At 42.4% G+C, this 26672-nt stretch overlaps 1 protein-coding gene across 8 annotated transcripts in view; it reads left to right on the top strand.

The window, feature by feature from the left end:
* The window catches only part of ABCC9 (ATP binding cassette subfamily C member 9), a 136167-nt gene extending 112426 nt beyond the window's left edge, over nt 1–23741 (top strand). For 6 of the 8 annotated variants that reach the window (XM_073318030.1, XM_073318019.1, XM_073318047.1 and 3 more), the window contains 8 exons: nt 11599–11719; nt 12425–12555; nt 14019–14097; nt 17244–17352; nt 17585–17688; nt 18553–18686; nt 19056–19118; nt 23384–23741. In XM_073318030.1, the coding sequence (XP_073174131.1) occupies nt 11599–11719; nt 12425–12555; nt 14019–14097; nt 17244–17352; nt 17585–17688; nt 18553–18686; nt 19056–19118; nt 23384–23521 (879 nt within the window). In that variant the 3' untranslated portion in view covers nt 23522–23741. Of the gene's footprint in view, nt 1–11598; nt 11720–12424; nt 12556–14018; nt 14098–17243; nt 17353–17584; nt 17689–18552; nt 18687–19055; nt 19119–21413; nt 21594–23383 lie in introns of all 8 variants that reach the window. The other 2 variants (XM_073318057.1, XM_073318039.1) reach the window with 1 other exon arrangement.
* Nucleotides 23742–26672: the final 2931 nt, after the last annotated feature.

Here is a 26672-nt window from a genome sequence, read left to right as displayed (position 1 = left end):
GTGGTTTTAAAAATATAGATACATAGTTATCTTCCAACTTCCTTAATCTCGAAAGAAACAATCTTGCAAATAATGGATTCAGGCCAAAGCTGAGTGAGTTCAGGACAACTTGGACTTGCTTCAGGTCTTGTGAGCCAATTTAAAAACCAAAAAATTCCCAGGCCCCGTGTGTTCCCAAGGATAGAAAGAAAATTAGAAGTGCATACTTGGCCCTTGTGTGCACTTTGTTTTGCACTGTACAATGTTGTTAAGGCTGTGTAACGTGAAACCAGTTGTAAATGATGATCCAACAGATCTTGCAAAATCAGAGGTGATGTCTCCACATTTTTGGGATCAACCAGATGCTGAGTACTGTTATCTATCCAATTCTGAATATGAGTCGGAGTCTCAAGGGTTGGGAATGGAGCAGTTAGCTGTGAAATGTCTTGGTGAAGGAGATTAAGGCTGTGGGTTTGTGCAGATTGCTGAGCGGGATAGCAAGAGGGCCCTGGATCTTTGAAACTCACTCCTTTCCCAGGTCCATAGACACCAAAGTTTGTTAGCCTTCAATACACACTACAAGGTCCATCTTTTATTCCTTGCTTGGTAAGAGATGGCTGGAAATGGGAAGGAATAGGGTGGGATTTTGATGGCGTGTGTAGGGGGGAGGTTGATTAATTTTTTTTTTAGCAATGTTATTGTTGGTTATTTAATTCAATCGGGGTGATGGATGGTTCTCTTGATAGGTGTATTTTTAAAAGATTGTCAACGATGCCCAAGGTATGTCAAGAGCTTAGGATTGGTGCTCTTATATTGTTGAGAGAAAAATAATTGAATAAATTAAGGGAGGTAATAGGAAATAAGCCACAGGAGGAGGAGGAAGAGTCTCATGGATGGGGTGGTAGAAAGCAGGCTGCAGTGTGCCAGTTATGTAGCACTAGTGCCAGGGAGGGAGGCTGGGAGGAATTGGGTATAGGTCTAGCACCAAGACTGGGCTTGGTGGTAGGCTAGTCTGAAGCGTCAGCCGGGGAATTATCAGTGGCTGCCTTAAAGATGGCTTTAAATCCCTTTTTGTTGCTGTATCAGCACAAAGAGGGCTTATCAGTGGCCCAGAGTCTGCTCCAATAAGTTATGTTAACAGCACATTCAGAAGATTCCTTCTAATGCTGTTTAGTTAGCAAAGATATCTGGAAACTCTGAGATGTCCGTTCAAGGTTTGTAGCTACTTTGTATTTGCAGTTTGCTTGCAAACAGATGAGAAAGAGTCAGCCGTTAACTAAAGTTTGAGACAACATTTAAAAAAAAACCTCTTAAATAATCTCTACATTGTTACCTCCCTCTTTATGCCCCAGCACATCACTTGCAAAACTTTGGATGTGGTTCAATCATTGGCTACCCCTCTTGACAAGTTTTCATTTGTTTCTCTTTGGGAGCCCAAATGTGATGATGTTTGGAACTGGATGAGAGCAAAGCACTCATACTGCTGTCCCTTGGTTGCTCATAATCATAGACCCAGTCCCCTCCAACACATAAAAGCATCCAAGTTTCTGGCAGTTACACAACCCTGATGCAGATTTAAATGAAATGCCAAGCTCTCTGGATGCCAGGCTTTTATATCAAATCTGTGTTTGTAATTCCCCAAGCAGCAGGATTTTCTGTAAACACAGTAAACCTCCAGCCTACAAAGCTGAACATGGAGTTAGGTTTCTAAATGGCAAGAGAATGTCTTCATGCTACTCCTAGGAATTACTCTGTCATTCTTGCATACCGCTGAAGACTCTTGACTGACACTAAAACTTATTTCAGAATTTCAGTGCAAATTATTTACTATTAAACTCCATCTATTGATTATTTGTAACACTGCTTGTTCAGTGGAAAATGAGTGGAACTGGGAATTTTGTTATTCATAACAAACTTTGTATTTGGCAGATTTATCCCTCTTTCCTTTTTGCAAACAAACTGCAAAGTATTTCCCCACTTTTCTGTGTTCATAGGATCATTTCACAGACTATGGGTTGTCTGTGAATTAACTCTATAAAAATGAACACCTGAAGTTCAGTTCCTAAAACTATATTGAGGCCTCTAAATAAGTGGCCTAATTTTCAAAGATACTTAGCACCCAGCAGCTCCTGCTGAGGTCAAGCTACTTATTTAAGCACCTCAGTGTGGATTTAGCCCCCTAACCTTACACAGCCATTTTATAAACCGCAACCTATGATTTATTCATTCTTGGTTAAGAATAAATTCACCTACATTATATGGTATTGTTTTCTCACTCTTGGCTGGATGACTGACATTTTGTAAATGGGGGAATTAAAAAAAAAGTCAACTTGCAAATAACATTGTGGTCTGGCTCGCTTGCTCCTGCCTCTGTTCAAGCCCACAAACGGCTCAGAGATCTTTCACTGGTAAAACACCTCCTGCAATTTATTTGCAATATTTGCTTTCACCACCCTTACACACTGTACAGCCTTACACCTACAGTGGCCTCCGCTTCTGAGAGACAGCACATGGGCATGCATGGGTACATACACACTCACTCTTTCTGCTTCCCCTCTCTCACTTCCTTCCTGTGCCTTTTGTATCATCTGCCTGATGGGCTAATTAGCCTCTTCGTTCTCCTCAGCCCATCAGTTAGGCACAGCTCTTCGTAATGAGGTCTACTCTAGAGTAATTAATTAGTTACAGTGACCAGAGCGCTGGCTCAGCTGCTGTTGCCCAGCACCCTCTTCATAAACATGTAGCCAACAATGAATCTCTTTTCTCAGGCATGAATGTAGGCGTTCAGACAAATAATAGCACCTCCATAAACAGAAGCTAGTTGTCTAAATATTGATGGAGAAACAAACAAAAAGGGCTTGAATATGGCCAAACTGAATTGCAAGTCAGATTTTTGGAAACATATCTATGAACAATACATATTCTTCTTATCTGACTAGCTCTAAAAACAAGTTTAATACCCCCCCCCCCCAAAAAAAAACAGATGATTTTGGAGGGATTTGGTATTTTTATTTTAATTTCCAAAGCTGTGTTATTGAACACAAAGTTTTAACATTAAGTTTTATTTCCCTTTTATAACTATAATTTCTGTTGCTGGTTTTTATTTTTTGCATTAGCAATCTTACCTGAACATAATGTATTACAGAACAATATTGGTATGTTACTGGCATTCTTTGCAGGAAATAAGACTCTATGTAGTATTGTAGTGATACAAAACTATATGCAGTATTGCTAAAAAAGCCCTTTACCCATGTATATTATAGGAAGTGGTGTACCTCCAACAATCTGTTCCTATAGCAGGCAATCAGCAGACACCACAGATTTGATTGATTAAATGTATTCTCTGTACACACATGCACATCATACATCATTTGAAACCTTATGATGTCTTCTTTAAGATGAGGTATGATGTAGAGCTGTCAAATGGTGCCATCACCATAGAAACAAGAAAAAGAAATGACACCATCAACATGTTAAAATGACCACTTTGAAATACTTGTATTTCTCTGTTAGTTTAATATAGCTATGTATTATCTCAAGGCATAAAATTAGATTTCTTTGTGACCTTAAAGCATCCCAACAACAATCTACAGGGTAAAACAAAATCTAATAATAAATAGGTACAGGTCTCATTGAAATGTAGTAGCACTGGTGACATTTCTAGTCAACATTATTATCATAATCTTGTTCATCATATGATCTGCGCTGAGAGTGCACGAGTTACCACAGTCTTCATTGCCTTGGTATATACACAGGTCTATGTAGGGAAGATTGTTCTGTCAACAGACACAGTTAATTGTGCAGCAACCTCTCCTGGTACAGGCACAGCTACGGAGTTGTAAAAGCTCAGATGCCCTTGGGCCCTTGAAGACTGTAGGAAGTAGTTCATCATCCACATCTGTCCATCCATGTTGCAATGATAAGTCAATATGTGGTTTACCTATTAGCAAAGACATCCGAATATTTGTTTGCCAAGATGCTCTTTTGACATGCTCTTCAAACCTGACCTCACATGGTGGGAGTTTGGCCAGTGACTTGTACTTTATGATGGCTAGACTGAGGCACAAGCAATTCAGGTCTCTAGGGGTCTCCTTTCTTTCTCACTGTGGTCATACAGCATTGCTACCAACTTCTTTGCTGCACAAATTGTGGCTTGTCCATCACTCTCTCACAGTGTGGCAAGATCTCCTAAGCAGTAAGCTCCCTTTGTTTTGACAACATTTAACACAGATTTTTTTTTTCTCAATACCAAATAAGGATGACAGAGCGTCACATCCTGTTAATGCACATACAGCAGGAAGTACATTGCAAAAGTCTGGCGTGAGAGTGTCACAAATTGCATGCACAGGTATGAAGCGACGCTTGTCAGTTGGGCTGGTCGTGGTGCCTGTTTCAATCCACATGTTATCTGTATGTTCCACTTTTGGAAAGTAGTGAACAGCAAGGACCAAAACATCTGTATCAGGTGACCTAATTACTATAGTTCCTTTAATACCAAGGGACCCAAAAGCCATTTTGGCACATATAGCATGCAGAAGCATACTTGTGTCTGCTTCCTCTTGAGTACTGCGCAAGTCTTGGGCTTCTTCAACGCCTCTACCAGTGATGGAAAAGCCTCCAGCAAGAAGTATCTGTGTTGAACATGCTCCTACAGCCTCAGATGCATTTTGAACCATATAGTCACACAGGAATTTTACAAGTGACTGCTTGTTGGATGCCATGTTTAGAAACTTTTTCCATGCAGGAATAGGGCATCCACCAGTTAGTATTTCTTGCATCCAACTTTAGATCCTGTCCGGTGCCATCTTTCTGCAGGTTTCACAGAGTTACTGTTGTCATATCCATCAAATACTTCAATTACAGAATTAGCTTTGTCAAAACCTTTTAGGACCTGCCTCACATACTCAGCAGCCAATTCATCAAATGTGTGGAATTTGTCTCCAGCCATGATTTGTATGACAGCGATGGTATCTGTGATATGCACTGTGGTTTCCTTGTAGCATGCTCCTAGCTCATAGATTCTTTCAGCCTGAGCTTCCAGCTGATGCCCTTGTGACTCTGGCAGACCAGGTGCCAGCTTTTGCCAAGGCTTTAGGCCTCAGCTGAGTACTGACGAATTCATTGCTGGAAACCAGTCTGTTTCACCTGTGTGTTAGTATGGTTAAGATGGGTATTGAACTTATAACAAGATCTTCAGTGTTTAGACTATGTGAAATGTTTGTAAATTGCTGCATGCTTTAATCTCACTTAAATATCATCTTGTAGCCTATGATAAAGATATTATACGTTTTTGCTTTGTAACTGTAAAAATGTTTGCTCTGAAACTATGAACCCAGTCAGGAGGGATCATCTCCTGCCCATCAAGAAGGCTTAATCAGAACTAAATGGGTCATTGTGGGACATCACAATACAAAGACTTTGTAAATTGCCCCCTTCCACCAAGGAAGAGGCTATGTGCAAAAGGGCTTATCCCATCAGTTTGAATTCTGGAAGAAGGAAATAAAAATAGCCAACAAGAAATGTTTTAATCTTTTGCTGTAAGGACTCTCACAGGGCTGCACCTATGAAACAGAGGCAGAGATCCCCAGAGTCAACCTGGGTTACCCCTAAAAACATTCAGAGCTGACAGTTTACTACAACTCTGTCACCTTTTGAAACCATAGCCCGTAACTCATTGGTCTATATAAGTTTGCTTGCTTTAACCTTGTAATAATTATCTCACTTCTTTTCTCAGTTAATAAATCTTTAGATAGTTTACTATAGAATTGGCTATAAGCATTGTCTTTGGTGTGTGCTCTGAGGTACAAACTGATCTGGGGTAAGTGATTGGTCTCTTGGGACTGAGAGCAACCTGAATGTTTTGTGATCTTTGGTTTATAGCAACCATCTATCATTCAATCCAGCTTGCCTGGGTGGCAAGATAGACTAGAATGTCCAAGGGGACTCTGTAACTCCATGGTAAGCTTTAGGAGTTCACACTTGTTACTGAATTGATGAAATCTAATTATAGAAAATATAATCAGTTTGGGGTCTCTGCCCTGCTTCTTGACAGTCTGCCCTGAGGTTGGCACTCACGGTCATGCACTCCAGACAGTGTGACAGCCCTAACTCAGCTTTGTCTGTTCTTCTTGTTCCATCAGCATGGAAGAGGGATATAGGCACAGGTCCCATTGGGAGACCAAGAATATGCATCTTGCTAAGGACAGGGCTCTGCAGAAAATTTCTGGACTGATAGCTGCTGTGATTGCCCTACCAGTGCCAGACTTGAATTTGGTCTTCTTGACCATGTCATCAAATGTTTTGATGCCAGATTTCTTGACTGGACTGAAGAAGCTACATGTGCCATTCGAATCAAGTGCACTTCTCATAAATCTTTCCATTTGTTCTTCACCAACATCTGCTATTTTCAATAGAGACTCTTGTACATCTACTGTTACATGCGGTCCAGTAGATATGTTGATAAGCACCTCTGGGTGCGACAGGGTCAAATGGGTTTGTCATATTGTTGCTATTATGGTTGGGAAGAACTGTAAAATGCTCTTCAGTGCAGAGGCAAGGACTTGTTTGTGGACTTTGTCTCACTACTTGTTGTTATGCCACTTCTTTCTCTCACAGCTTTTGCAAATTCATAATATTGTATTGTGTGTAATGTGTATTGTTAACTCTAACACTAATACGCACAAAAAGAAAAGGAGGACTTGTGGCACCTTAGAGACTAACCAATTTATTTGAGCATAAGCTTTCATGAGCTACAGCTCACTTCATCGGATGCATGCAGTGGAAAATACAGTGGGGAGATTTATGTACACAGAGAACATGAAACAGTGGGTGTTACCATACACACTGTAAGGAGAGTGATCACTTAAGATGAGCTAATACCAGCAGGAAAGCGGGGTGGGGGGAGGAGAAAACCTTTTGTAGTGATAATCAAGGTGGGCCATTTCCAGCAGTTGACAAGAACGTCTGAGGAACAGTGGGCGTGGGGCGGGGGGGAATAAACATGGGGAAATAGTTTTACTTTGTGTAATGACCCATCCACTCCCAGTCTCTATTCAAGCCTAAGTTAATTGTATCCAATTTGCAAATTAAATCCAATTCAGCAGTCTCTCGTTGGAATCTGTTTTTGAAGTCTTTTTATTGTAATATTGCGACTTTTAGGTCTGTAATCGAGTGACCAGAGAGATTGAAGTGTTCTCCGACTGGTTTATGAATGTTATAATTCTTGACATCTTATTTGTGTCCATTTATTCTTTTACGTAGAGACTGTCCAGTTTGACCAATGTATATGCCATCATGTGCCAGCAATGCCCCTCTGCCATGTACATTGGTCAAACTGAATGTTATGATTCCTGATGTCAGATTTGTGTTGATTTATTCTTTTGTGTAGAGACTGTCCAGTCTGGCCAATGTACATGGCAGAGGGGCATTGCTGGCACATGATGGCATATATCACATTGATAGATGTGCAGTGAATGAGCCCCTGATGGCATGGCTAATGTGATTAAGTCCTATGATGGTGTCACTTGAATAAATATGTGGACAGAGTTGGCATCAGGCTTTGTTGCAAGGATAGGTTCCTGGGTTAGTGTTTTTGTTGTGTGGTGTGTGGTTGCTGGAGAGTATTTGCTTCAGGTTGGGGGCTGTCTGTAAGCGAGGGCTGGTCTGTCTCCCAAGATCTTTGAGAGTGAGGGATCATTTTTCAGGATAGGTTGTAAATCTTTGATGATATGCTGGAGAGGCTTTAGTTGGGGGCTGAAGATGATGGCTAGTGGCGTTCTGTTATTTTCTTTGTTGGGCCTGTCCTGTAGTAGGTGACTTCTGGGTACCCTTCTGGCTCTGTCAATCTGTTTTTTCACTTCAGCAGGTGGGTGTTGTAGTTGTAAGAATGCTTGATAGAGAACTTGTAGGTGTTTGTCTCTGTCTGAGGGGTTGGAGCAAATGTGGTTGTATCTTAGAGCTTGGTTGTAGACAATGGATCGTGTGGTGTGTCCTGGATGGAAGCTGGAGGCATGTAGGTAAGTATAGCGGTCAGTAGGTTTCTGGTATAGGGTGGTGTTTATGTGACCATCACTTATTAGCACAGTAGTGTCCAGGAAATGGACTGCTTGTGTGGATTGGAATCAAGGAATCCCTGTTGAGGTTACAGGGACAAACCATCCCAATGAGTCGAAAGAATAGTAAATATGGCAGGCGACCAGCTTGGCTTAATGGTGAAATCCTAGCGGATCTTAAACATAAAAAAGAAGCTTACAAGAAGTGTAAGGTTGGACATATGACCAGGGAAGAGTATAAAAATATTGCTCGGGCATGTAGGAATGATATCAGGAGGGCCAAATCGCACCTGGAGCTGCAGCTAGCGAGAGATGTCAAGAGTAACAAGAAGGGTTTCTTCAGGTATGTTGGCAACAAGAAGAAAGCCAAGGAAAGTGTGGGCCCCTTACTGAATGAGGGAGGCAACCTAGTGACAGAGGATGTGGAAAAAGCTAATGTACTCAATGCTTTTTTTGCCTCTGTCTTCACTAACAAGGTCAGCTCCCAGACTGCTGCGCTGGGCATGACAAAATGGGGAAGAGATGGCCAGCCCTCTGTGGAGATAGAGGTGGTTAGGCACTATTTAGAAAAGCTGGACGTGCACAAGTCCATGGGGCCGGACGAGTTGCATCCGAGAGTGCTGAAGGAATTGGCGGCTGTGATTGCAGAGCCATTGGCCATTATCTTTGAAAACTCGTGGCGAACGGGGGAAGTCCCGGATGACTGGAAAAAGGCTAATGTAGTGCCAATCTTTAAAAAAGGGAAGAAGGAGGATCCTGGGAACTACAGGCCAGTCAGCCTCACCTCAGTCCCTGGAAAAATCATGGAGCAGGTCCTCAAAGAATCAATCCTGATGCACTTGCATGAGAGGAAAGTGATCAGGAACAGCCAGCATGGATTCACCAAGGGAAGGTCATGCCTGACTAATCTAATCGCCTTTTATGATGAGATTACTGGTTCTGTGGATGAAGGGAAAGCAGTGGATGTATTGTTTCTTGACTTTAGCAAAGCTTTTGACATGGTCTCCCACAGTATTCTTGTCAGCAAGTTAAGGAAGTATGGGCTGGATGAATGCACTATAAGGTGGGTAGAAAGCTGGCTAGATTGTCGGGCTCAACGGGTAGTGATCAATGGCTCCATGTCTAGTTGGCAGCCGGTATCAGGTGGAGTGCCCCAAGGGTCGGTCCTGGGGCCGGTTTTGTTCAATATCTTCATAAATGATCTGGAGAATGGTGTGGATTGCACTCTCAGCAAATTTGCGGATGATACTAAACTGGGAGGAGTGGTAGATACGCTGGAGGGGAGGGATAGGATACAGAAGGACCTAGACAAATTGGAGGATTGGGCCAAAAGAAATCTGATGAGGTTCAATAAGGATAAGTGCAGGGTCCTGCACTTAGGATGGAAGAATCCAATGCACCGCTACAGACTAGGGACTGAATGGCTAGGCAGCAGTTCTGCGGAAAAGGACCTAGGGGTGACAGTGGACGAGAAGCTGGATATGAGTCAGCAGTGTGCCCTTGTTGCCAAGAAGGCCAATGGCATTTTGGGATGTATAAGTAGGGGCATAGCAAGCAGATCGAGGGACGTGATCGTTCCCCTCTATTCGACATTGGTGAGGCCTCATCTGGAGTACTGTGTCCAGTTTTGGGCCCCACACTACAAGAAGGATGTGGATAAATTGGAGAGAGTCCAGCGAAGGGCAACAAAAATGATTAGGGGTCTGGAACACATGACTTATGAGGAGAGGCTGAGGGAGCTGGGATTGTTTAGCCTGCAGAAGAGAAGAATGAGGGGGGATTTGATAGCTGCTTTCAACTACCTGAAAGGGGGTTCCAAAGAGGATGGCTCTAGACTGTTCTCAATGGTAGCAGATGACAGAACGAGGAGTAATGGCCTCAAGTTGCAGTGGGGGAGGTTTAGATTGGATATTAGGAAAAACTTTTTCACTAAGAGGGTGGTGAAACACTGGAATGCGTTACCTAGGGAGGTGGTAGAATCTCCTTCCTTAGAGGTTTTTAAGGTCAGGCTTGACAAAGCCCTGGCTGGGATGATTTAACTGGGAATTGGTCCTGCTTCGAGCAGGGGGTTGGACTAGATGACCTTCAGGGGTCCCTTCCAACCCTGATATTCTATGATTCTATGATTCTATGATTGGTCTAGGCTGAGGTTAAGTATCCTCACACCCTCTTGTCAACTGTCTAAATGGGCCATCTTGATTATCACTATAAAAGTTTTTTTCTCCTGCTGATAATAGCTCATCTTAATTAATTAGCCTCTTACAGTTTGTATGGCAACTTCCACCTTCTCTGTATATATATACATATATAAATATATATATTTTATATCTTCTTACTATATGTTCCATTCTATGCATCCAATGAAGTGGGCTGTAGCCCACGAAAGCTTATGCTCTAATAAATTTGTTAGTCTCTAAGGTGCCACAAGTACTCCTGGGTTTTTTTTGAAAATAATGGGATCACTGCAGTTTCAACTTAAAAGCTTTTTATTTTCTATGGTCCTCAGCTTTCTATATTTTTCTTCCACAACTTAAACAGCTCAGGGAGCTGCAGTCCATATGTTGCTTTAGATAAAGAGAGGAAAAATGGTCTAATGAATGGGTTGGGGTCATGAACTGCTCTCAGGGGCTCAGCTCACAACCATATTCCCCTTCTTTATGGCTGGATGGTGGAGGGGTCCCATAAGTTATGGCAGCAGGGGCTTGAAACATTTTTCTCTTACAGGCGGGCATTATGGTATGAAAAAAGTTGAGAACAGAGCTGGTTTAAAAAAAATAATTAAACTTATTTTTTTGACAAAAAATGGCTTTTCAACAGTAAGGAAATTTTCATGAAAAAGTTTCAATTTTCATTGAAAATGTGGGATTTTTACTGCAGTCCCCTTCCAAAAAAAAATTCAGTTTTCAGTTTCCAAAAAAAAAAAATGAAAATTGGTTTATTTTTATGAAAACCTGAAACATTCTGATGAAAAAATTTGACAAAAATGAAAAAAAAATCATCAAAAAAAATGGATGGAAAAAATGTAATTTTTCCACCAGTTCCAGTTGAGAACCTCTGGCTGAGTGATTAAAGCCCAGCACTGGAAATCCTGAATTATTCTTAGCTCTGCCACTGATGTGTGGCTTTTGACAAATTATTAAAAACAACATTTTCAGATGTAGCCACTGATTTTGTTTTCCTCAAATTTTAGCTGTCCAATTTAAGGCGCCTTAGGTACTATAAGTTGGGGACCCACAACTCGAGGTGCCTCAAATCAATGGCCAGTTTGCTGGAGGTAAAATGCTTCTGTGCTTCTGTGTCTCAAAATGGGAATAACAGTGCAGAATACTACATTACTGGGACATGATTCATTAATGCAGAGGGTGGGATGGGAAAAAGGGAGACAAAGGGCCTGATTTAGCATGCCGCTGTACTAGTTTTAGCCTGGAGAAACTCCATTGAAATCAGGCCCACTGTGGTAAATCGGGCCCAAAGCTTCTACAAACATATCAAAACCGTATCCAACAGCGTAACAATTACCAGACAAATTGTGTTTGAGGTCTTTTCCCCTTCTCATTATGTGATGCAGATAACCAACTATTTGAACTGGGTTGTAAGAAATTTAGCTGACTTGGAGGTGCAGATGGGTGCAGTGAAAAAAGTGAACAGTTTCCTGACCATGGAGTCTGAGAACTACGAAGGCACTATGGGTATTGTACTATAATCCTTTTTATTTTCTGCAGGTACCATAAAAGCAAGCACATTTCATTTCTTCCATTCACGATCATGCAAAAAACACAGAGACCTTGGGCCAAATTCTGTTCTCATTTACATACAGAGGCAGATTAGGGGTTTGTGGGTCCCTGGCCCAGAGTAAGTGGGGGCTTCTCCCCAACGTGTCCGCCTGCATCACCCCCCTCCATCCTGCCCCGGTGCTCCTGATGGGGAAATGGGGCCTTCCCCTGCTCCCCAGCAGGAGCGTGAGGCAGATGGAGCAGAACAAGCCCCCACATCCCTATCCGACTCCCCGGCAGGAGTGCTGGGTGGTTGGAGCGGGTCGGGGAGCAAGGGCGCCTCAATTGTCCTGGGCCTCTGAGCACAGGCCCCGTTGGCCCAGTGGCTGATCCACCACTGTTTACCTGCGTGTACGCTCAATGACATCGAGAGTACCGCACAAGCAAACCCACTCATCCTGTGTGTCAAGATCAGGAAGCTCAGTGCTAATGTTTCTGTGCTGCAGTTTTCAGCACTAGCGGAGGGCACAGTCTCAGCAGGTGCCATCCTCCCTAGCTCCTTTGGAACAGAACAAAGAGAGGATTCCAAATGTGCTTACAAATGGATGCATGGTAAAGGGGAAAGCGCAATGAGCGTGACTCAAAGATAGCATTTGCCTTTGTCTACTACAAATATTTCAGACCCTTCTCAAGTCCCGAAAGACTGGCCACAAGAGGGGGAAATCAAGATTGAAGATTTGTGTGTCCGGTATGAGAATAACCTGAAGCCTGTTCTGAAGCATGTCAAGGCTTACATCAAACCAGGACAGAAGGTAATGTGCCATCCTCATTTCAGGCTGATACCTTTATAGCAGCTTCTGTCATTTGTGGAAACGAGGACTCCCCACTAATGATGGCTCATTAGTAAGAACAGCATCTAAAATACTTGAATGTATAGCTGTGCAAACAGAGCTAACATTTTTAGCTGCACCCAAAGGATGGCCTTGTGGCGAAAGCAAAGGGCTAAGTTGAGAACCTATGTCTTTCCACCTTCATCACAGATTTCTTGTGTGGCTCTGGGCAAGTCATTTAACAGCTCTGTACTACATTCTATCTGTAAAATGAGGATGAGTTAGACCTGGTCTACACTCGGGGGGGGGGGGGATTGATCTAAGTTATGCAACTTCAGCTACGTGAATAGCGTAGCTGAAGTTGACGTACTTAGATCTACTTACCGCAGTGTCTTCACTACAGTAAGTTGACGGCTGACACTCTCTCGCCTGCGCCTCTCGCCCTGGTGGAGTACCAGAGTCGATGGGAGAGCACTTGGTGGTCAATTTATCACGTCTAGACTAGACACGATAAATTGACCCCTGCTGGATCAATCGCTGCCCATCGATCCAGCAGGTAATGTAGACAAGCCCTTAGACTTACCTACCTTGCAAATGTTAATATTCATGATCATTTGTAAAGCACTTGGAAATCCTGAAGTGGAAGGTGTTATAGAAATACCATTATATGGTATTATAATGCCATATAATATATTAAAAACTATTAATTATATTATAATAATCATTATTATAAATGCTAGAAGCATTGTCAGCAGCAATTATTGTGATATTAGATATTTCACTTTTATATTGGCTATAAAATATTTGATACTGCCTTTTTCAATTGCCTTTGATGGGGAGAAGAGGAGTCCCTCGGGCCCTGATGCAGCAAGGAACTGAAGCATGTTTCTAAATTTAAGCACATGAGTAGTCAATGGGACTACTCGCATGCATAATGCTAAATCAAGGCCTTGGTGGGCAGGCTAACCTGTATGTGTGGGAACAAGAATCACCATGGCCAAGCATCTGATCCGATTTACACCCTGAGCTCTCAGTACGTTGCTCATATCTAGCACCTTAAACCCATGGTCCTTAAACCATACATTAACTCCTGATGTCCCCTTAAGAAATGCACTGGTGAGCAGAGGGTGAGACCATGGTTACATACATGTCCCCATCACCACTGGATCTGTTAGCAATGTAGGCAATCATAACTATCCCATCATTGTGCTCCCCAGCGTCAGTAGCAGCCCTCATACAAATGCTCCTTGTGGGAGTGCACATTGTGGAACCCTCTCCCAACTCCTGTGCAGCCATATGTTTATCCCTTAGCTTTTAAGTTGGTTTGGGGTTTTTATCAATATGGATTAAATTTCAAATTTCCTTACTGGGTCTGTGAGTTTTGCTCACAATTCCCTTCTCCCCAAGATCGACTTCAGAACAAAACAATTTCCTTTGCTTTGCAGGTTGGGATCTGTGGTCGCACTGGCAGCGGAAAATCATCATTGTCTTTGGCTTTCTTCAGAATGGTAGACATATTTGATGGTTAGTTGCTTAGGATCCCCATTAGCGTGTATTATATCTGTGAAACTGCTACCCCATTCCCTACTCCAGTTCTTCAGAAGCAAGCAAGCAGATTTAAGGCTTATGTCTAGGCTTTCTGTCCTCTCAAAACACTTGTTTTGGATCAGGTGTATTACACCCAATCCTTGAAAGTCCAGAGCACCTCTTGGCAGCAGCATTCAGTTCTGCAGAAAGTGCTCAGCTCATCATAGGATCTGGTACTAAGTCCCTATTTTATGATCTGAAAGAATAATGTACTGTGTCTAGATGGGAAGAGAAAATATGTAACTCTCTGGTGCCTATAGATTTTTCCCCACAAAATAGACATCTGCCATAACTGAACGTGGTTCCATGTGAGTAAAATAGAAACAGGTGCTCAATAAATGCAGTTCCTTGATATTTTTCTTTTATTGTGGTTCCCCACTGTTACAATAGAAGCTGTCTAAGGATTCCAATGATTTTGGAGGCCCCTGCAGTGCTCTTATTCCGAAGGCATTCCATCATTTCCACCCAGAATTGATTATATATCTGGAATGTCTGCATGTGAAATCCAATCAGATACGGGAGGATAAATACATCAGATGCTCTTAGTTTAATTCACTGGTTTATGTCCATCTTTTCCTCTCCATCTCTCATATATCTCCTTTCTATCTGTCTGTCTCTCTTATTTCTCCATTCTTCCTGTATCTCTGACTTTTCTTTCTTTGGAAAGCATTGACTTTCTTCTCATATTTGCTCGATTCTTTCATAGTCTCCCTTTAACTCTCTATTGTCCATCTCTCTTCCTCTCTCCCATGTTAGACTGTCTCTGGTCCCTTTGCTCCCATCTCTTCTGCTCTCTGTCTGAAATCCAGGCCTCATTAAACTCATTGGCAAAGCTCCCATTGACTTCAGTGGAGCCAGGATTTCATCCTCTGTGTCCATCTTGCTTCCTCATTCTGTTAGTTCTTTGCACTCACCTGTATTCCATGGTGATTCCTCCCCACCAAGGATCCCCAGATTTCTGTTCCTCTTTGGGAGCTCACTTCTTTTACTTTTTTTTCACCCACCCTCTCTCTTTTCCTTGGCATCCTGCCCTAATGTCCCCTTCTTCCTCTCCCTATTTCCCATATTTCCTCTCTGCTCTTCCCTGCCTGTCCCACTCAGGCTTGTCTACACTACAGGGGTAAGTCAACTCAAGTTACACTACTCCAGCTATGTTATTCACGTAGCTTAGGTCGACTTACTGCGGTGTCTACACCGCGCTGGGTCAACAGAAGACACTCTCCCATCGAGTTACCTTACCCTTCGTGTTCCGGTGGAGTACCAGAGAGTGCTCTGCAGTCGATTTAGTGCGGCTTCACTAGACATACTAAATCAACCCCTGCTGCATCAATCGCAGCAGCGTTGATCCTGGTAGTGTAGACATGGCCTCAGGCATCCCCATTTCCTCTGTTCTCTTCCCAGACCTCCCCAGATCATCCTGGTTTCCCCTCAAGATTATGTTCCCCCACTCACCAGTAAAGCCAAATCCTCTTTCGCCCCCACCCCAAGGTCCTGTCTCCTCCTTCCCAGACTCCCCGCTTTGCATGTGGGGAGGCAGAAGTAGTTAAGTTTATGCTGCCCACAGCTGAAGGCCAGTGATCTAATTTTGCCTGAGTGAAAATGTAAGATAATCATATTTTAAACAGTATGGAAGAAATCCTGGCCCCATTGAACTTCAGGCATGTGGGTGATCCCACTGCAGTCAAGTTAAGCATGTGCTTATCTGCTTCTCTGGGTCAGGGCCAGAGCACTCAGCACCTTGCAGGATACAGCCTTGTATGGTTTACAAACTACAAGATGATGAAAACTGACAATGACAGATGGGCTGCTTGGAATTGCCATTCCTTTGTCATGGCCTGGGTGAGATCTGGGTTTAATCATTATTCGCAATAGGGCTAGCAAGTTCAGTTTAGGCACATCCTCATGTTGGGAGCAGCACGGAGCTACACAGGAGCTCCAGGAGAAATTGTGCCACACAGAGGCAGTGTCCCTGCTGGGGCTTCCCAGTGCAAATGTGGACTGAGCCTGATGGCTACATCCCTCATCTTAGTCCCTTCTATACACCTGCCCACCACAGTTCCTGTGCTCTGGGAAGCTCAGCAGTTGCACTTGTACCTGGCTCCTGTGCATAGTCTTAAGGGGAGAGACTTCTTGTGCTCTTCTCATCCTTTCCTACTGGCAGAGCAGCTGGTCACAATCTGGCCTGTAATTTTTTTTTCTCTAAATGCCAAATGTTGCCACACCTCACACACCACATGGCAATTTTCCAGGTGAAACCCACACACTCACTGACTCGATGTGGTGATGAAATCTCCTTTACGTTAGTGAGTATTCCAGCTGTTACATGCAGCTTCCTTTATTGGAAGGACTTACCGGGGCTGCAGGGTGATTAATGCAATTGTTCCCATTACTCTTATGGTAGCTGAACAATATGCATTGTAATTAATCTCTTACCCTATCCTTAGAGGACACTGATCTATGGAAACTGACACTAATGGGATTAAAATGCCTGAAAACTGGACATGTTCTTCATTTACTCAGCCACCTCTTGTGAAAAAGTCACTCAATTTAGATAAATCTTTCTAAAGTTCTCGGTGTGCTTTGATATTTCATGTTATGGCTACTTGAATGCACTGCGCAAAATAAACTGGCATAAATTTGAAACAAAGGACCCAATCCTACTCAGACTGAAGTCAGTGGGCCCAGAAGAGGCCAAAATATGACAACTACATTAGCTGCTTTTGTTCTCTCTTCCTCTATTTGGCTGCAGATCCGAGGGTGCTCACAGTAAATTATCCTTTTAATGGCATCATCAGTCATGCAGCATGGAAGCAAAGTGTGTCCTTTAAGGGAAGAAGAAAAAAAAAGAAAAGAAGAAGAAAGAAAGAGAGAGCGAGAGAGAGAGAGAGAACAGTGTTTGGGCATCAATACTCCTGTTTTCCTCTGGGTTGTGTTATATATGAGCACCTTCCACATGTTTATAGAGCCATAAACAGCTGAAGGAATGCAGTCAGTCTCAGACAGTTATGTTTAATCTTTCCATATGCTTCTTACAAATAGTATGATGCTTGCGATGTCCTCACTCTGTGTGTCATTTCAAACAGGGAAGATTGTGATTGATGGAATAGACATTTGTAAACTGCCCTTGCACACCCTCCGTTCCAGACTCTCAATTATTCTCCAAGACCCCATACTGTTCAGTGGTTCCATTCGGTAGGTATCCATTCTCACTGTATGACCTTTAGGGTTGCTTGGGAGAGGGTACCACAGAAGTAGCTATGGGATGCGGTGATATGCAAGGACGGGGACCTTAAATTCCTATTACTAGTTCCACAACCTTTTCAGAGAGCTCAAGTAACATAATGCCACAATGTGTCCTGGGAATAGGCCAGGATGCTAGCATATAACAATAATTTCTGGATCTTTGTCACTTTTTCCCCTGCAGCTTTAATTTGGATCCAGAGTGCAAATGCACTGACGATAGGCTTTGGGAAGCTCTGGAGATTGCTCAGCTGAAGAACATGGTCAAATCATTGCCAGGAGGTCTTGGTATGTTTGAACAAGGCCAAGTACCCATGAATCTATTCCAGCCCTTAAAAAAGAGCCATATCCATATATAGCTACAAAGAAACAGTTTGACTTTTCAATGTCTCTCTGTAGGACAAGGGGAGCGTACTGTACAATGCATTCTATACTTCGAGCCTCCCTGTAATGGAGGCAGGCATTTGGGCCCAGATTGTAAGATGTGTTTAGATGCTTAACATTAGATACCTACCTACCTTTCAGGATCTGGGCCCTGATGAATATTCCAACAGTATACCAGAGATAATGTACATGCTATGCTGCTGACTGATGTTTTAGCTTTCTACTTAATTCAGGGAAATATTGATGTGGCACATCAACAGGTAGGGTGGGGGGACTAATTGTCAAAGGGTTAAAAGCTTTTAGTCTTGCAGCAGCAACTCTCTGATTGCCAAATGAAGCTCCAACAGCTGCATCTCCTAATTATGTCACTGATGGAGCATTTCCCTTTGCATTCCAGGTCTGGTTCATGAAGGAAAACCAATTATACACAGTCCATATTATGAAAACATAACACTAGGTCTTCCCAAACACGTTAACTCCTTACTCCATGATCATGTGAGATGGTCTATTGTCCTCATGATGATGGTCCCAACAGCTGCGTTCAGTTTCCTCCATATCATTGCATTCCAACACTCATCAGAGATGATATTCTGTGTACTTATCAGGGGTATTACTGATGTTTGAACAGCTCTTACCTGGAGATTTTATGGTGTAAATTGAAAGTCATTTGTGATATTGATTTGCTCTTTCATTTGTATGGGCAATTGCATAAAATCCTGAGACAACAGCATTTAGATGGCATAATCCTTAAAACTAACTATGTTACAGATGCGGTAGTAACAGAAGGGGGAGAGAATTTCAGTGTGGGGCAGAGACAGCTCTTCTGTCTGGCCAGAGCCTTTGTTCGCAAGAGCAGCATTCTCATCATGGATGAAGCCACAGCTTCTATTGACATGGCCACAGTGAGTATATCAGTTACATTGCTACTAGTTGCTTTGCCTTTTAAGAGGCAAAAACACATTGGAAGTTGAGGCCAAGAAGTTGGTGCTGTCTTCCCTAGCTGTCATTCATGACACCTAGGCGGGGGAGACTGATAACTTGTTTTTTTAATCTTTCAGTTATTTTTCAGTTATTTTGGTTTTAATTTTGATTTCTGTGGTGAGGGGAGAAGGGTTAAAGAAGAATCCTGCTACCAAGCTGTGTTGCATCACATCAGTGAGCGTCTACCACACAGACAGAATGCAATATACTGTATGGTCCTGAGTCTTTGATGGTGAAGGGCACATAGCGAGTAATAGAACTGAATAACTGTTTAAACTTTTTCTGGACAGGAAAACATTTTGCAGAAGGTTGTGATGACTGCCTTTGTGGACCGCACAGTTGTAACGATAGCAGTAAGTATCGACTCCAGCAGATGCCCCTCCCTCCTTTCCTCATATTTGCTTTTCACCAATTAATTATTGCTATGAAAATAAAACTAAGACACAGGCTCAAACCTGCATCTAGTTCCATAGTTTTGCAAATAGTTTCTATCTGTAAGGTGTGCCAAGTGAAAACCCTCAGATCTGAACAACCAGAACTTTACAGTGGAGTTTGGCATCGGAATCTGGATCCCATTACAAATTTTCCCATTCAGCTTAATCTCGCTACTCAGCTCAAATTAAAACACTGGATTCTACCACCACCAAAGTTTGGAGCTAGTTCAAAATCCGAATTTGAAATTTGCTGCTTAGACCCATCGCTAGTTTCTACAACTGTAACATGAACTGTGACTTTAAAAGCTTTTCAGTGTAGTGTCTCAAATTGGATTATTCTCTTCCCATACACCTTTGTTTTATTATCGTGGTTTTAAAAATTGAAGAGGTGGAAAATATTCAAATCTCAACAACAACCAAGAAAATGTTTTCAGCTAATTGTTTGTAACTTCTCCCCTTGTTTTTCAATCAGCTCTAGGTGCCAATGGATAGGCCAGGGATTCTGTACATATGTAAGACCACTGCCATTGCAGTGCCTCAGGCACTGTTGTACCTTGATCCCTCCTGTGACTCTTCTGGGCTGTAATACTTTGGTCTAATTCTGGTTGTTGGGCTTTGTGTGGAGGTGGCAGGGTAGTGTTTAGTGCCCTGGGATGAAAAGAAAGTCAGACTATGGGCATGTCTGTACACACACACTTTCCGTGCAGCAATCTAGGGTATAAATCTACAGCGCGCCAGTGTGCCATTGTAACGGGGGTTTGGAAGGCCAGACAGCCTAGTGGTTGGAGTACTGGATTTCCAGCACTCTCCTTCTGTGATCAAGGTGCCTCAGTCTTTAAGGTAGGACAGGGTAGGGAGACCTGGGCCCTTCCGCTTCTCTGGTTCCCAGCCAAGGGCCCTGTGTAAATCAACCCCTAAGTCGGGGCTCTCCCGGTGGGGAGTCTGCATCCACTGCCCTGGGCTACTTCCTACTGTTGCCCCTTGCATGTGGTGCAGGGCCCCATAGTCTAAGTTGCAGTAGTGGCTTATCTCTAGTAGTTCCCCTTCATGGACCCTGGGCAGAGTCCTGCTGCGGTCCCAGGTTCCTCTGGGAGGGGCAGCCATAAGTTTGGCGGGGTCGGAACCCCCACAAGGTCTCCGCACTTTGGTCACCCAGTTCCTCTCAGGCCAGGTGCTCCTAGGCCTCTTTCTCCCTCTCCTTTGGCCAGGAAGACGGTGCTTGGTTCCTGGTGGCTGCCTTGGCTGGCAAGCTAGTGATCCTTTCCTTAAGGCAGGGAGGCAGCCAGCTCCTGCCTCTTCACTAGTCAGCCCCAAACTGAGTCAGGCTCCCTCCTTTTCTCCCCACTCCAGGTCTGGCATTGGCCCAAAGGCTCTCTTTAACCCTTTCCATGCTGTTGGGTGGTTTCTCTGCTTCATCACAGCCATGCACTAACTGTCCATGTGGAACCTGTTGATGAGCACTAAACATTCCCTAGTTCGCTTTGACATACTGTCATAAACCCCAGTACATTAGTGCTCACTAGGGAACATATAGTGTGCAGCAGCAGAGCCCACATGGACAGTTAGCGTGTGATACGCTGCAATGCTATAGATTTACACCTCAGTTTGTCATACATTAAGTGGTTGTGTAGACATGCCCTGCGTGATCTGGTGCTTCCTTTTGGCCATAAACTCTATGACTCCAAAATATATATATATATTAAAGTAATTCAACCCTGAGATGTGTTTAGTTGGCAGTCAGATGTTTTGTGTGTGAAATAAATTTTTGCTTCAACAGCTGTTTCACTTGCTTTTTCGGGGGTGTGATCGAGTGGTTAGCCTGTGAGATTGGAGTCATCTCTACTGGGTTCTGTTTCCAGCTGTAGCAGTGACTCATTGTGATATCGTAGGAAAATCACTTAATCTAGCTCATGTATAATGGGCTTTAAGAACCTCAGATCCATAAAAGCATAACACACCAGTAACAAACAAATTTCCATTCATAAAACTGTCATTCCAATTCATGTCTGATTTATACTGTTTCTCTCACTAAAATATCACTTGTCTATGGCCTTCTGTTTTCCACATCGCTGTTTGAAGAAAAATAGCATTTGCTTATTTGGCTTTCCTGTTCTTCACAAAGCATTTTCCTTCCGTTGGCTTCACGTTCTTTCTTCCTTTGTGGCTGATCCTTCCTCCTATTTTTTCTCCCCACCTACCTGTTCTTCTTTTCAGCACCGAGTGTCTCAGATCTTGGATGGAGACATTGTGTTAGTCCTTTCCGATGGTGTTCTAGCTGAGTGTGATACTGCTTCAAACTTGCTCCTCAAAGAGGATGGCCTGTTCACCACTTTGGTGAAGACTAACAAGTAGACTCTCTCAGTCCACACTGCTCGCAAGACTTCTGGCTCTCTGGTAGTTACCGTTAGCTCTTTAATTATCTTAGCTCTGCTATCATTCTGCTGCTCTGAGATGACAGGTACAAAAGGCCATTTGCTGCATTCTGGTACTTTCAAATGGTGTTTGTGTTTTTTAAGTCCAAAATCCTGCTTGAGTGAAGGCACTAATTATCTTTAATAGAGTAATCAGTCTAATACCATAGTAATACAAATTATAATTAACTACTTAATAAATAATTGCTTTTGAAAATAATATCTGAAATGAGTTGCATATGTCTGTCCAGATCTGGGTGGACATGAGTCCACATCATAAATGACACTTTAGTTGGTAGTTTCAGAAGAGAGACCAGGGACTGAATTAGTCTGGAAACTGAACTACGATCTCACCCCTAAGTATGCCCTTCCAGAGTGGGGTTGAACTATACTGGTAGGACAGCATGGGGAAGAACTTGCACTACCATTTTGAGTGTGCTATGGTTAAATGGCAGAGTTCATTCATTCTCCAGGATTGTCACTCATGCACCAGTGCTAAATTCACAAAAACAAAACAAAAACAGTCATTTAAAGTAATGAAGCATAAACTCTTTGTTCCCTTAATGCAACTGTTGCCGCTTGGACTTGGCGCAGGACACATGATTCATCCCAAGTGTAAGCAAGCTGTTCCCTTAGAAACGGCCAGATGACACACATTAGTGGTATAAGCCCGTGGCTCTCAACCTTTCAAGACAACTGTACCCCTTTCAGGAGTCTGATTTGTCTTGTGTACCCCCAAGTTACACCTCACTTAAAAACTACTTGCTTACAAAATCAGACATAGAAATACAAAAGTGCCCCAGCACACTATTACTGAAACATTGCTGACTTTCTCATTTTATACTATATAATTATAATAAATCAATTGGAATGTAAATATTATACTTAGATTTCAATGGATAGTATATAGAGCAATATAAATAAGTCATTGTCTGTATGAAATTTTAATTTGTATTGACTTCGCTAGTGCTTTTTATGTAGCCTGTTGTAAAACTAGGCAAATATCTAAATGAGTTGATGTACCTCCTGGCAGATCTCTGCGTACCCCTGGTTGAGACCCACTGGTGTAAGATTCAGCCTTGCCTGAAATGACAAGTCCAAATCACACCAGCATCAACCCATCCCTCAACCCTCTCTGGCACAAAAATTGGATTCCATGCTGTGTGTGTGGTTTTAATACAAACATCAAACTCAAAGCCTCATCTAATCTGCATGATCACAGAAAAAACAAATGGTACTTTCTATGAATACAATTTGTCTGTGTCCTTGATCAAGGCATCCCAAAGAGGCAAGAGTATATCAGTGATCATGTACCTATATATAGCAGGGCTTATTCCTGGAACCACATCCATGAGTTTAGTTCCAAATGGCCAGTTCCATAGAGCCCAATCATGGAGGGTGCTGAGAATTTCCTGAGTCAATGAGCATTGAGTATATTCCAAACCCCTCAGGAGCTGTTCAACACCATGCGGCTCAATCTTGCAGACACTCATGAACATGCTTAGCTTTACACATCTGAGTAGTCCTATTGAGGTCAAAGGAGCATCTCACATACAGAAAGTTAAGCATCTGCATATGTATTTTCAGGCTTAGGGCCATGGTTCATAAAGCCCTTTGAGATCTCTTGGGATTAAAATTGCTGAATAGGGCCTTATCCAAAACCTACAGAAGACAATAGAACTCCTACCGTTGACTTTAATGGGCATTGGATCAGGTCTTACATGAAAGTTATTATTGTAATGAGAATTTCTGTATGCTTTTGTTTTACCACAGCATCGGGTTCACACTATTTTGACTGCTGACCTGGTCATTGTGATGAAACGAGGGAATATTTTGGAGAATGACACACCAGAGAACCTGCTGTCTCGAGAAGATGGCATCTTTGCTTCTTTCGTCCGGGCTGACATGTGAAGGGTCACTAAATCGCATGCTGTATTTTTAATAGCTAATTTTTAAACAAATGAAATCCAAATATTTTCTATTCAATGTAGCATCACATTAGCCTTTTCAAAGGTTTTTTTTCTTCATGTGTCTATCTTTAAATAATAAAACCCATTGCAATCCATGTATGCCTCAAAGCAATAAAAGTGTCACTGTACCAAATGCCATTAAACTTCCCCCACACACATTTGCAACAATTTGATTTCTTGGGAGTTTGGCATTTTCCTTGGGAGTCATCGATTGCATTTTTCTTTCTTGTAATGAGCAAAAGCATTTGCTGCTTTTAGGAATGGCATGTGTTACATTCGAACCAGTGATCACATGCTTTAATTTATCATGAGAGTTACAGGGCCCCCAGGGTATCCTCCCCGAGGAAAAAAATAACTACATGACATTTGGTGTGATCTGATGCATTCCACAGACAAGCTTTGCCTGCCAAAATATCTTTGTAAGCCAAGGATAAAAATCTTCCCTTGAAAGCATAATGTCGCAGCATCCAAAAAGGGAAAGCCTCCTCTCCTCCACTTTAATTCACATGAGCTAGTTAGAACAATGCTGTCTTTTAAATGCTGCGGTGGTTACCATGCACAAACCTATCCAAGATACTTAGCCTGTAGCAAGCTTCCCTCGTGTTACAATAGCTCTCACTCCCTTCCCTATGCACATGCGTTTTTTTCATTACAGGGTGGTGTACTCTCAGGATGAGGCAGGGATCTGCTCTTCCTAATGGCAATGGCAAAACAATGTCAAATGGAAGAGCTGGGATGTTATAAAGTAAAAATGAAGCTCAGTATTTTCAAAGCCTCATGTTAGGTTCCTAAATCCATGTTTGTTCTATGGACTCTTGAAAGTCAAAAGGCCAAACTCATCCCTGGTATAATTATATTGGCTTCAGTAGGGTTGCACTTGGGATGAATTTCATTCAGTATGTTAAAGACTCTATTTTAAGGGAACTATGGACTTGGAAGCCTGGCTGAAGTATTCCAGTTAATATGTAAGGCCTGACCTTGCAATTAGACAATCATTAGGAGCTATTCATAAACCTGAACCTTGTTGTGGTATTCTCTTATCATGGCCCTGTGACGGGTTGGGTCACAGAAACTCCCTCAAGACTGTCACTAGATGTGCTGGGCTATCACTGAGAATAAACCCCCTACCAGAAAAGGCTTCCCTCCGCTCCCGTCTTGCTGACCTAGACACACCAGTCAGCTCCAGGATAGACCAAGAGGCTGGGCCATGCCCCCCTGCAGTTCACAGAAACTAAGATTCACTTAGCCCAGGGGCTTCTCAGTTAACAGGGACTTTCCCAGCACCCAGTATTCAGTCTTTCTGGGAGCCTAAACCCCAAATAAATCCGTTTTACTCTGTATAAAGCTTATACAGGATAAACTCATAAATTGTCCGCCCTCTATAATACTGAGAGATATACACAGCTGTTTGCTCCCCCACGTATTAATCACTTACTCTGAGTTAATTAATAAACAAAACTGATTTTATTAAGTATAAAAAGTAGGATTTAAGTTGTTCCAGGTAATAACACAGAACAAAGTAAGCTACCAAGCAAAATAAAGCAAAACACACAAGTCTAAATCTGATACATTGAGCAACTGCATACAGGTAAATCTCACCGTTAGAGATGTTCCAATAAGCTTCTTTTACAGACTGGACTCCTTCCTAGTCTGGGTCCAGCAATCACTCACAGCCCCCTAGTTACTGTCTTTGTTCCAGTTTCTTTCAGGCATCTCTTGGGGGAGGAGAAGCCATCTATTAAGCCAGCTGAAGACAAAATGGAGGGGTTTCCAGGACCTTTTATATTATTTCTCTTGTGGGCGGAAACCCCTTTGTTCTCCTGTGCAAAATCACAGCAACAAGATGGAGTTTGTAACCACCTGGGCAAGTCACATGTTCATGAATGATTCTGATTTTTGCAGGCCGATGTCATTGTTTACATGTTAGTTTGAACGTTCCCGGGAAAGCTCTCCCAAAGATCTTCAGTTAAGTGTTTCTTGATTGGGCACTTACTGAGAATAGTCCTTTCTAAAGAAGCTGACCAAATGCTTCACTGAGGCTACTTAGAATCAAACAAGTACATAGCCAATATTCATAACTTCAAATACAAAAATAATAGCATAATTATAATAACCAGCAAACTACAACCTTTCCATAGACTCCCCACTTGACCTCCTCTGTACAAGACCTGGTGTAACCATAGGACCCTGGTTGCAACCATGATCTATATGGTCACCGTTCATGTGAATAACATCACAGACCCCCCCCCCCCAATACTCTTCACAGTTCTACAGCATTTCTTAATCAAACCCTGAGCCCAGGGACATGATTTTCAAAGCAGTCTAGAGGATTTTGATACATCTTAATGCAAGGTATGTGTCTAAATTCCTTATGTGCCTTTAAAAATCTCAACTGGAGATCTCTCTACACCTGACTAATATTTAGGACTAGATTCTGTACTTCTATTTGTGCACATAAATCCCACTGTACTGATGGAAATTTTTCATACATATGTCCAAAGGCAGAATCTGGCCCATAAACTTTTTGGGGGCTGGTACTATTCAACACGAGTCATACCTATCCACTAATGTATGTCTAGGAAGGAAAGAAACATGGTGCTATAATGACCTATTTAATATTTAAAAAATTAAGAGATAAGTTGCAGGGAGGAAGAAATGATCTCAACAGCTGAGAATTTGAGGTGTTTAAGATCTGCATTCAAATTTTGCAGATTTATCCTGATAATGTAAAGAGAAAAAAAGTGGTACAGCGATTTACTAGTGAGCCATCTTGACTATCTGAAATGAGTCTGTAGCTCACTTAGCCAGCCCAAAGAAATCATTCAGTAACATTTTCTGAGGAGCAGCACGTCTCACAATTCTTGTTGTTTGCTGGATAAATTCACTGTGTTGACCTCTGTCATGCAATAAATAAATAAATAAATGAAGCAGATGTTTGCAGCGTAAGAGCATGTTTATTCTGCAAGAGTCCAAGGGGCAAAGTCATTCTTGGTTTTATTCCATTGACGTCGATGAACTTACACTAGAAAGGAACTGGATTCACTATGTTGAGACTCAATATTAAAATGAAGAACCAAGAGCTTTGCTGAACA

Source organism: Lepidochelys kempii, chromosome 1 (assembly GCF_965140265.1).
Source record: "Lepidochelys kempii isolate rLepKem1 chromosome 1, rLepKem1.hap2, whole genome shotgun sequence".
Lineage (NCBI taxonomy): Eukaryota > Metazoa > Chordata > Testudines > Cheloniidae > Lepidochelys > Lepidochelys kempii.
Note: the sequence above shows the minus strand (reverse complement) of the source record. Positions and strands in the feature narration are given on the sequence as shown.